The sequence below is a fragment of the Salvelinus fontinalis genome, chromosome 14, assembly GCF_029448725.1.
Source record: "Salvelinus fontinalis isolate EN_2023a chromosome 14, ASM2944872v1, whole genome shotgun sequence".
NCBI classification, from domain to species: Eukaryota; Metazoa; Chordata; class Actinopteri; order Salmoniformes; family Salmonidae; genus Salvelinus; species Salvelinus fontinalis.
Window position 1 is genome coordinate 41,530,648 of NC_074678.1, and position 10,563 is coordinate 41,541,210.

Consider the following 10,563-nt stretch of genomic DNA (forward strand, 5'->3'; position numbering starts at 1 on the left):
GTACAATTGTTTTGGACTACAAGTCCCATAGATATTTTCAAACCGAACATTGGACTCCACGCGAAATCACGCGAGGGTGACACAGCACTCAGTTTTTTTGACACAGCGTTCAGTACTTGTTGTTGTTGTTGTTTTCGGGAAAATGGCGTCCAACGTAGAGGCCCCGGAATCGTGGTACCTCGCCCTCCTTGGCTTTGCAGAACATTTCCGCACCTCAAGTCCACCCAAAATTCGTTTGTGTGTGCATTGTCTTCAAGCGGTTTTCCAGTTTAAACCTCCGCAAAGGGTGGAGGCCAGAACTCACCTTCAACTCGGCTCGGTGCTCTATCATCATACGAAGAACAGCGAGCTGGCGCGGAGCCACTTGGAGAAAGCGGTGAGGGAGAGTTTAGGAAAGCTCGATGATGGAACCAGAGATGCGTTGATCGAGGCCTTGAATAGTGAAATGGGAACAGTAATAAGTTCGATAACTAGCTTTAAAGCCTGGCTTTCTGGTATCAGTCATAGGTATTTGGACTCAGAAGATAATTTGTTAGCATGATAGCCTAGCCGGCAGGCCTGCACATCTTTCACTCGTTCAATGTGTTAGAAGTTGCTACTACTGTTGTTTGCTTTGACTGCATGCAACATTGTACTGTATTTTGTCTCTAACATCTCCTCTTTTCTATTTTTTTTCAGTGGTTAATATCACAACAAGTATCCTTTTCAATGCTATGGTTTCAACGCCAACACTACAGTAACTAGCATTACAATGTCGTGCAATTCTGCAGAACATTTCTCAGTTCTGTGTTTGCTGTTCCATCTGGTATATTATGTCTCGATAGTAAAATTCTGTATTAAATGTCAATTAAGTGGTATCCTTAACAGAATATCTCAGATCCCACAATTTGAAGATGTTAAATTTGAAGCAGCAAGTCTTTTGTCAGAACTCTATTGTCAGCAGGTACCGGTAAATAAAGCTAAAATACATTTCCTACTTTTGCAATGTCTGGAGACCCATTTTGACAAACATGTTTTCATTCAAGTGTAAGGTCGAGTAGTCTTGATTCTATATTTGTTGTGTTCAGAATCTGGTAGATTCTGCAAAGCCTTTACTGCGAAAGGCAATCCAGATCTCACAGCAAACTCCCTATTGGCACTGTCGCCTGCTGTTTCAACTTGCGGTATGTTGTACTGTAAGATGTACTGCAAATTCTGACTGAATTGACTTGTCTCTTTTGGATGTTTGATTGTAAGCCTTTACATTGCAGTGCATTGAATGTGTCTTCTTTTTTTCATTTATCAGCAACTGCACACTCTGGAGAAAGACCTTGTGTCTGCCTGTGACCTCCTAGGGGTCGGTGCTGAGTATGCCAGAGTGGTGGGCTCGGAATACACCAGGTACCGTAACCTTGCTGCGCTGAACTATTTACTTTATCTGTCCACATTTAATAATCAGTAAAACAAGATACAGTAGATGTTATGTTAAACATGCCCTCCAGTGAACTTAATGAAAACATTTTTATAACGGTCGGCTGAGTATGCAATGTGTGTTTCTCAGGGCGCTGTTCCTCCTGAGTAAAGGAATGGTAAGTCTCAAATTATTTTATGAAAATGCAGAATTTTGTATCTGTCATTTGTGTTTTAGTAAATATTAACAGATATCTTAAGTATGCAATGCGCTTATATCATGGGTATAAACTAATATGTTGCACTAGAGGATCCATACCGTAATGTTCTGTTTATCCTGTGTATCAGCTCCTACTGATGGAGAGGAAGCTGGGGGAGGTGCACCCTCTGCTCACGCTATGCGGGACGATCGTGGAGAACTGGCAGGGAAACCCCATCCAGAAAGAGTCTCTCAGGGTATTTTTCCTGGTGCTGCAGGTCACACACTACCTGGATGCCGGACAGGTAAAGACTCCTGTCAGGCTGGATCGAAACCACCGATGCACTAACTGTGGTCCACAAGGGCAATAACACCCAAGATTGTAGTCATGCACCCCTGGACAAGATAGCCTATATGCTTTCCCACCAATTTGTAGTTTAGTTGAAACAGCTTCACTGGTATTGACCACCTCCATGTTATGTTGCAGGTGAAGAGTGTGAAGCCCTGTCTTAAGCAGCTGCAGCAGTGCATCCAGACGATCTCTACACTCCATGATGATGAGATCCTGCCCAGTAACCCTGCTGACCTCTTCCACTGGCTGCCCAAGGAACACATGTGTGTTCTCGTCTACCTGGTGAGCCCCATATTTTCCCTTCTCATCTGATACCTGAGGACTGATTCCCCTGAGACACTGGTGCAGATCTGGTAAAAGCAACATGTTACATGGTAATAACCTTGTTCTCTATATGTTCCAGGTGACTGTCATGCACTCCATGCAAGCAGGGTATTTGGAGAAGGCACAGAAATACACAGACAAAGCACTCATGCAGCTTGAGAAACTGAAAAGTAAGTGATTTGGGCCCACAAGCCCTCTTTCCTGTACTACTATCAAAATCATCTCTTTAACACCCACTGTTGTCTAAAACGTCTTGTTTCCCCCCGCCCTTATTTCAGTGCTGGACAGCAGTCCCATCCTTTCAACGTTCCAGGTCATTCTGCTGGAGCACATCATCATGTGTCGGCTAGTCACTGGTCACAAGGCTACTGCATTACAAGAGGTAATGTAGAAGCTTCCATGGACCAATCTTATTTCTGTTTTACTCATTCACTCTGAACATAAACACTGTGCGAAGTTACAGTGGAATGTTTAAAAGTTCAATCAAAGTAGCTACTGGAATATATGATGGGCAATTTCATGCCCATTGACAGTTGAGATGATGACTTTCTCTCTCCATATCCCAGATCTCCCAGGTCTGCCAACTGTGCCAACAGTCCCCCAGGTTATTCACCAATCACGCTGCCCAACTCCACACTCTACTAGTAAGTATTTGAAACCTTCACCCAGAATACATACCCTCAATTCACTATTTTGAATAACAGTTTACCACCCACTTCTCTAACTGGAACTCTAAAACTCCCTTCTTTTAACTTTATATGCTGTTCCATTTTTCAGGGCCTGTATTGCATATCTGTCAACTGTATGGACAACGCAGAGGCACAGTTCACCGCCGCTTTGCGGGTAAGTGACGTAAGTCGTAACGCTAAACTTATTATACGAGTTCTCTCTGCATGTGTTCAATATGTATTACATTGTCACGTTTTGGATAGTAAGTTAATCTGTGGGTGTTTCCTTTCCAGCTAACCACACACCAGGAGCTGTGGGCGTTCATTGTGACAAACCTGGCCAGCGTCTACATCAGGGAAGGAAACAGACACCAGGAGGTTAGTAGACACACACACACACACACACACACACTATTCATTTTTCCTCAAAATAAAGTATTGTCAACTGTATTAACCTTGTTTCTTTTAAAGCTCTACAGTCTCCTTGAGAGGATAAACCCTGATCACAACTTTCCTGTGAGGTGTGTAAACACGTATTGCATAACACAGAGATTTTAATGGTTGCTCAATTTTGTTTTGTAATCCAAACACATTCTCAGAGCCAAATACCTTTTTTTTTTAAGGCTAAGAATGCAGCCCGTTGCTGAGATGGTGTATTTGACTACAAGCTGACGGACTTGTTTGTTTGATTGTGTTGCAGCTCTCACTGTCTCCGCGCTGCAGCTTTCTACATCCGAGGACTCCTGTCCTTCTTCCAAGGACGCTACAACGAGGCCAAGTGAGTCTCCCCCACCTCCTCTTTTACTGAGTTGGTGAGAAGTGTCCCATAAGTCCTCAAATTTTATGTGGGAATTGAGGAAATAAGTAATTTCATAATGATATTCTTATTGCAGACGGTTCCTTAGAGAAACTCTGAAGATGTCAAACGCGGAGGACCTGAATAGACTGACAGCCTGCTCACTGGTTCTGCTAGGCCATATATTCTATGTACTGGGAAACCACAGGGTAAGATCACTCCACAATGGTCACAAATGGATATTTTGCGAGGAACATCTACCCTGCCCCTTTACAAAAATTATGTATGGGTCCATAGCTTACTGTATAGTATACATTTTATTCAACGTGTGCGGGAAAAAGTATTTGTGTATGTACAGTTGAAGTCGGAAGTTTACATTCACTTAGGTTGGAGTCATTAAAACTTGTTTTTCAACCACTCCACAAATTTCTTGTTAACAAGCTATAGTTTTGGCAAGTCGGTTAGGACAGCTACTTTGTGCATGTAATTTTTCCAACAATTGTTTACAGACAGATTATTTCACTTATAATTCACTGTATCACAATTCCAGTGGGTCAGAAGTCTCGGTTGACTGTGCCTTTAAACAGCTTGGAAAATTCCAGAAAATTATGTCATGGCTTTAGAAGCTTCTGATGGGCTAATTGACACAATTTGAGTCAATTGGAAGTGTACCTGTGGATGTATTTCAAGGCCTACTTTCAAACTCAGTGCCTCTTTGCTTGACATCATGGGAAAATCAAAAGAAATCAGCCAAAAAAATTGTAGACATTCACAAGTCTGGTTCATCCTTGGGAGCAATTTCCAAACCCCTGAAGGTACCACGTTCATCTGTACAAACAATCGTACGCAAGTATAAACGCCACGGGACCACGCAGCCGTCATGCCGCTCAGGAAGAAGACGCGTTCTGTCTCCTAGAGATGAATGTACTTTGGTGTGAAAAGTGCAAATCAATCCCAGAACAACAGCAAAGGACCTTGTGAAGATGCTGGAGGAAACAGGTACAATAGTATCTATATCCACAGTAAAACGAGTCCTATATCGACATAACCTGAAAGGCCGCTCAGCAAGGAAGAAGCCACCGCTCCAAAACCGCCATAAAAAAGCCAGATTACGGTTTGCAACTGCACATGGGGACAAAGATTGTACTTTTTGGAGAAGTGTCCTCTGGTCTGATGAAACAAAAATAGAACTGTTTGGCCATGATGACCATCATTATGTTTGGAGGAAAAAGGGGAGCCTTGCAAGCCGAGGAACACCATCCCAACCGTGAAGCATGGGGGTGGCAGCATCATGTTGTGGGGGTGGCAGCATCATGTTGTGGGGGTGTTTTGCTGCAGGAGGAACTGGTGCACTTCACAAAATAGATGGCATCGTGAGGAAGGAAAATCATGTGGATATATTGAAGCAACATCTCAAGACATCAGTGAGGAAGTTAAAGCTTGGTCGCAAATGGTTCTTCCAAATGGACAATGACCTCAAGCATACTTCCAAAGTTGTGGCAAAATGGCTTAAGGACAACAAAGTCAAGGTATTGGAGTGGCCATCACAAAGCCCTGACCTCAATCCTATAGAAAATCTGTGGGCAGAACTGAAAAAGTGTGTGTGAGCAAGGAGGCTGACAAACCTGACTCCGTTACACCAGCTCTGTCAGGAGGAATGGGCCAAAATTCACCCAACTTGTTGTGGGAAGCTTGTGGAAGGCTACCCAAAACGTTTGACCCAAGTTAAACAATTTAAAGGCAACGCTACCAAATACTTATTGAGTGCATGTAAACTTCTGACCCACTGGGAATGTGATGAAAGAAATAAAAGCTGAAATAAATCATTCTCTCTACTATTATTCTGACATTTCACATTCTTAAAATAACGTGGTGATCCTAACTGGCCTAAGTCAGGGAATTTTTACTCGGATTAAATGTCAGGAATTGTGAAAAACTGAGTTTAAATGTATTTGACTAAGGTATATATAAACTTCTGACTTCAACTGTAGCTTGCGTAACAATATGTTTTTGTTTTTCTCTAGGAAAGCAACAACATGGTGGTTCCAGCGATGCAGCTGGCCAGCAAGATCCCTGACATGTCTGTCCAGCTGTGGTCCTCGGCCCTTTTAAAAGGTACGTCCCTACCTGTGCATTTCTTTTGTCTTTGGATTGAGCTTCAATGCTCCCTACTAAGCTTAAAGTATTTGATGTAGGTTTCCTTGACTATGCAATTTTTGTCTTGTCCCTGAAGATCTGAACAAGGCTCTGGGAAACACCATAGATGCCCATGAAGCTGCTCAGATGCACCAGAACTTCTCCCAGCAGCTTCTCCAGGACCACATTGCTGCCTGCAGCCTCCCCGAACACAACCTAATCAGCGTACATATCAATTTATCTTTGTTAACTTTTTATCTTTAATTATTACTGGCGTAAAAGTTGTGTATTGTAAATAGATAATATAGGTTGTTTAGCTGTGTTTCTGTTGACTGTCTGGCTCAGATGGGTAATTAACAATATTAATCTCTCTTCTCTGTGACAGTGGACGGACGGCCCGCCACCTGGGCAGTTTCAAGCCCAGAACGGCCCGACAACCAGCCTGGCCAGCCTGCTATGAACACATGGCTCCATCATACACATGCATACGAGAGAGCGAGAGAAAATTGACAACACACAAGGGCTACCATTCTTCTAGCCTCAAAAATATGTCTATAATTCAACTATCGTTTCTTTACGTCTTTTGAAAATTAGAGGGGTACTGGGAAAACATAGTAGCAGTTATACGATTAATTTATTAATGTTGATATTTTTGTAACTTTAGCAAAATATTTGCCCGCTTTTCTTTGTATGAATGCCATTTTTCCTATGCATGGAAGTTACTGATGTTGATTAACTCTACAACTGTTGCTAATCATTTGCTGAGGATTTTCACAGCTAGTCATTGTTTTGTAGCACCACATCCACGTGAATTAGTGTAGGTACACTTGGCATTACTTCTCATGTATTGAACCAGCAACATGTTTTGTTTCATGTTAAGTTTGGACTTGAATGTTAAATTGGTAGTGTTGAGATAAAGGGTTTAAATATCTTCCTGAAAGAGTGCAAGAGAGAATAGTGAAAGAGTCAGAATGTTCATTAGTGCAGTTACTTAATGGACCAGCAGGTGTCCCCTTTGAGCTGTGATTTGATAAACCTGCTTTGAGAGAGGAATATTTTTTGTAACATTTGACATGTTAACACCGATTTGCCCATTTTGAAGATGCATCACAAACACAACTATTATTGGATATACATAAGATTTCTAGTTCATTTATTGAGTTCCATAGATCATGAAGATGGACATTTTTTGAACATACAAGAAACTTTTGGATAAAGAAAGTCAATGTTTTACTTTTTGCTATGTTATAATTTGTCTTTATAGTTCTAGTTAAAGGTTTTTTTTACAATACATTGTATACATATGCCACATGGGAAACCTTTATTGTACAGTGACATTTTATAAAGTAAATGTAGTCAAGTGTGTAATGTATTTTAACTACCAGAATCACATGTAGAAATCCAACTCAATGCTTGATATTTAAGTCAATCTATATGGACACATCAGAAGCTTGAGTATTTGCCATATTCTATCCAATGCCTATGTTTTTATTGCTTATATTGTTTTTCAATATTTTTAGGGACAAAGTCTGAATAAATGTGGTATTTGCAACCATTTTGTGTTGTTTCAAATTTTAAAAATGTATTTGTCACGTGCCGAATACAACAGGTGTAGTAGACCTCACAGTGAAATGCTTACTTACAAGCCCTTAACCACCGATGCAGTTTTAAGAAAAATACCTAAAGAAAGAAAAGTTACAAATATTTAAAGAGCAGCAGTAAAATAACAATAGCGAAGCTATATACAGGATGCACCGGTTAGTCGAGGTAATATGTACATGTAGGTAGAGTTATTAAAGTGGCTATGCATAGATAAAAACAGAGAGTAGCAGCAGCGTATGGGGGGGGGGGGGGGGCAGTGCAAATAGTCTGGGTAGCCATTTGATTAGATGTTCAGGAGTCTTATGGCTTGGGGTTAGACGCTGTTTAGAAGCCTCTTGGACCTAGACTTGGTGCTCCAGTACCGCTTGCCGTGTGGTAGCAGAGAGAACCGTCTATGACTAGCGTGGCTGGAGTCTTAGACAATTTTTAGGGCCTTTTTCTGACACCGCCTGGTACAGAGGTTCTGGATGACAGGAAGCTTGGCCCCAGTGATGTACTGGGCTGTATGCACTACCCTCTGTTTGAGAATGTTTGTCCGTGGCTGATTTTATAATCTTCAATTTATCATGACTTTTCCCATGAACATGTAGTGAAATGCATGCATATGATTTCACACCATGATAACTATTTATGAAAGACATGTCAACATGAGTCATAGGTGAGTGCAATTTACCCCCTGAATTAATCAATTGTAAATTACTGACCCCGATGCCCTGTAAAACAACACATTTCACTGCACCTACTGTATATGACAAAAAACACATCTTTAACTTCATGCATAATGGTCAGTTGTGCTGTATGGGATGGGTTGTGCTGTGTCAAATGGGAGCAATGAAATAGAATGATTAAATAGGCCTAAGAAATATACAGAAAAACTGATGCTTCTTTTGCACCATTTGAAATTTGCACCGTTTGTGGCCAAGACCTTTCAAGTCTCAAGTTTTAATGTCACATGCAAAAGTACAGTGAAATGCCTTTCTTCTTGCAAGCTCTAATCAATAACAATGTAATACTAAAAATAACATAAGATAGAACAAAAACACACAAAAAATATAAATAATAAGAACACAAGAAAGTAAGTAAGTATATATATACAGGTTCAGTCAGTTCCAGTACCTTATTTACAATGTGCAGTTTACTGGAGTGCAGGCTACTGGAGTGATACATTTTTTACTGCAGTTTATTTTAGTAATACTTTCTTAACACTTTTTTTCTTAAATTGCATTGTTGGTTAAGAGCTTGTAAGTAAGCATTTCATTGCAAGGTGATGTATTCGGCGCATGTGACGAAAGACATTTGATTCGATGTATATTGGTAAGGACTAGGCCATAACCGACTGAGGAGGAGGTAAGTCAGTAATTATCTGTACAATTAACAGTATTTATTAAAGTATGATATGAATTCAACGCACCTTAAAACAGTCCAGTAACAGGTTTGCAATGTAGTAGGTGTTTAGTAAGACAGAGAATTATTGTTTCAGTGATACACCCATTCTGTATTATAACTTAGATTTATACTTTGATTCATCTCTAGATGCGCAACAGGACTTTAGCTCCAGTGATGAAGAAATTACATTTTCTGCTATTTCTGTTGGTATTTGTGTATATCCTTCTAAAACAACACACGTATCTCCTTGTGGAATTGAAGCCATTTCAGAAGATGATATGTATGTTTTGGATGATTTGCCACCATTCCATGTAAAGTGTTCCTAAGATTTCTGAGTATTCAAATATGCAACTGAGCTGTTCTCGTCTATTGATGTTCTGTATTATGCCATGTTTGGGTTTTGTGTGGACCCCAGCAAGAGTAGCTGCTCGTTCAGCATCAGCTAATGGGGATCCTAATAAAATACTAAAATGCTAATACTATCATCTCACCAGTTATTTTCTACCATAAAAAAAGATGTACTGTGTCTGTACAAATAGGTCTATCTTGAAATCATTGCTCCTTCATTGCAGAGCCATGTCAGGCCAGAGAGTCAAAGGAGGTGGTGGCGGACCATCCTGCCTCTCAAATCAAATCAAATTTTATTTGTCACATGCTTCCTAAACAACAGGCGTAGACCAACAGTGAAATGCTTACTTAAGGGCCCTTCCCAACAATGCAGAGACAAAGAAAATAGAGAAATAATAGAAAAGTAAAGCACCTCATAATAAAAGTACTAATAAATACACAATGAGTAATGATAACTTGGTTATATACGGAGGCACCATTACCGAGTTGATGTGCAGGGCTACAAGTTCATTGTGGTAGATATGTACAGTGCATATAACTAGGAACAATAATAAATAGTATCAGCCTATGTGACTTCAAAAAAGTTAGTGCAAAAAGGGACAATGCAGATAGTCTGGGTAGCTATTTGGTGAACTATTTAACTAACTATGTAGCAGTCTTATGGCTTGGTGGTGGAAGCTGTTCGGGTTCCTGTTGGTTCCAGACTTGGTGCATCGGTACCGTTTGCTGTGCGGTAGCAGAGAGAACCGTCTATGATTTGGATGGCTGGAGTAGGGCCTTCCTCTGACATCGCCTGTTATAGAGGTCCTGGATGGCTGGGAGCTTGACCCAAGTGGGGTACTGGGCCGTATGCATTACCCTCTGTAGTGCATACGGTCGGATGCCAAGCAGTTGCCATACTAAGCGGTGATGCTGCCAGTCAAGATGCTCTCAATGGTGCAGCTGTAGAACTTTCTAAGGGCCCATGCAAAATCTTTTCAACATCCTGAAGGGGAAGAGGCATTGTCGGGCACTCTTCACAACTGTGTTGGTATGTGTGTGGACGATGATAAATCCTTAGTGATGTGGACACTGAGGAGCTTGAAGCTCTCAACCCACTCCACTACAGCCCATTGATGTGAATGGGGGCTTGTTCTGCCCTCCATTTCCTGTAGTCCACGATCAGCTCCTTTGTCTTGCTGACGATGAATGAGAGGTTGTTGTCCTGGAAACACACTGCCAGGTCTCTGACCTGCTCCCAATAGGCTGTCTCATCGTCGTCAGTGATCCAAACTTAATGACAGTGTTGGAGTTGTGCATGGCCAAACATTCTTGGGTGAATAGGGAGTACAGGATTGGGGTGGCTCATCAGGAAGTCAAGGAT

General features: G+C 41.2%; 1 protein-coding gene across 4 annotated transcripts; it reads left to right on the plus strand.

Moving 5' to 3' along the window:
* The first annotated feature begins 43 nt into the window (after positions 1-43).
* On the plus strand, positions 44-7,419 carry LOC129810868 (MAU2 chromatid cohesion factor homolog). 4 transcript variants are annotated; one of them, XM_055861826.1, is made up of 19 exons: positions 44-376; positions 679-696; positions 878-949; positions 1,068-1,163; positions 1,286-1,380; positions 1,541-1,568; positions 1,738-1,893; positions 2,076-2,222; positions 2,344-2,434; positions 2,543-2,646; positions 2,831-2,908; positions 3,042-3,116; positions 3,227-3,310; positions 3,404-3,453; positions 3,633-3,710; positions 3,826-3,937; positions 5,753-5,843; positions 5,962-6,089; positions 6,250-7,419. In XM_055861826.1, the coding sequence occupies exons 1-19, from the start codon at positions 143-145 to the stop codon at positions 6,322-6,324; spliced, it is 1,812 nt and encodes a 603-aa protein (XP_055717801.1). In that variant the 5' UTR covers positions 44-142; the 3' UTR covers positions 6,325-7,419. The 4 variants fall into 4 exon arrangements, with proteins under 4 accessions (XP_055717801.1, XP_055717803.1, XP_055717802.1 ...); XM_055861828.1 differs by having other exon boundaries at positions 3,042-3,107; XM_055861827.1 differs by having other exon boundaries at positions 878-943.
* Positions 7,420-10,563: the final 3,144 nt, after the last annotated feature.

Excerpts from the sequence above, each read along its gene's own strand:
- LOC129810868 (XM_055861826.1), top strand. The coding sequence starts at position 143 with ATGGCGTCCAACGTAGAGGCCCCGGAATCGTGGTACCTCGCCCTCCTT. Across the intron at positions 1,164-1,285 it reads GCCTGCTGTTTCAACTTGCG|CAACTGCACACTCTGGAGAA; the intron begins GTATGTTGTACT and ends TTCATTTATCAG. Across the intron at positions 2,909-3,041 it reads CCCAACTCCACACTCTACTA|GGCCTGTATTGCATATCTGT; the intron begins GTAAGTATTTGA and ends TCCATTTTTCAG.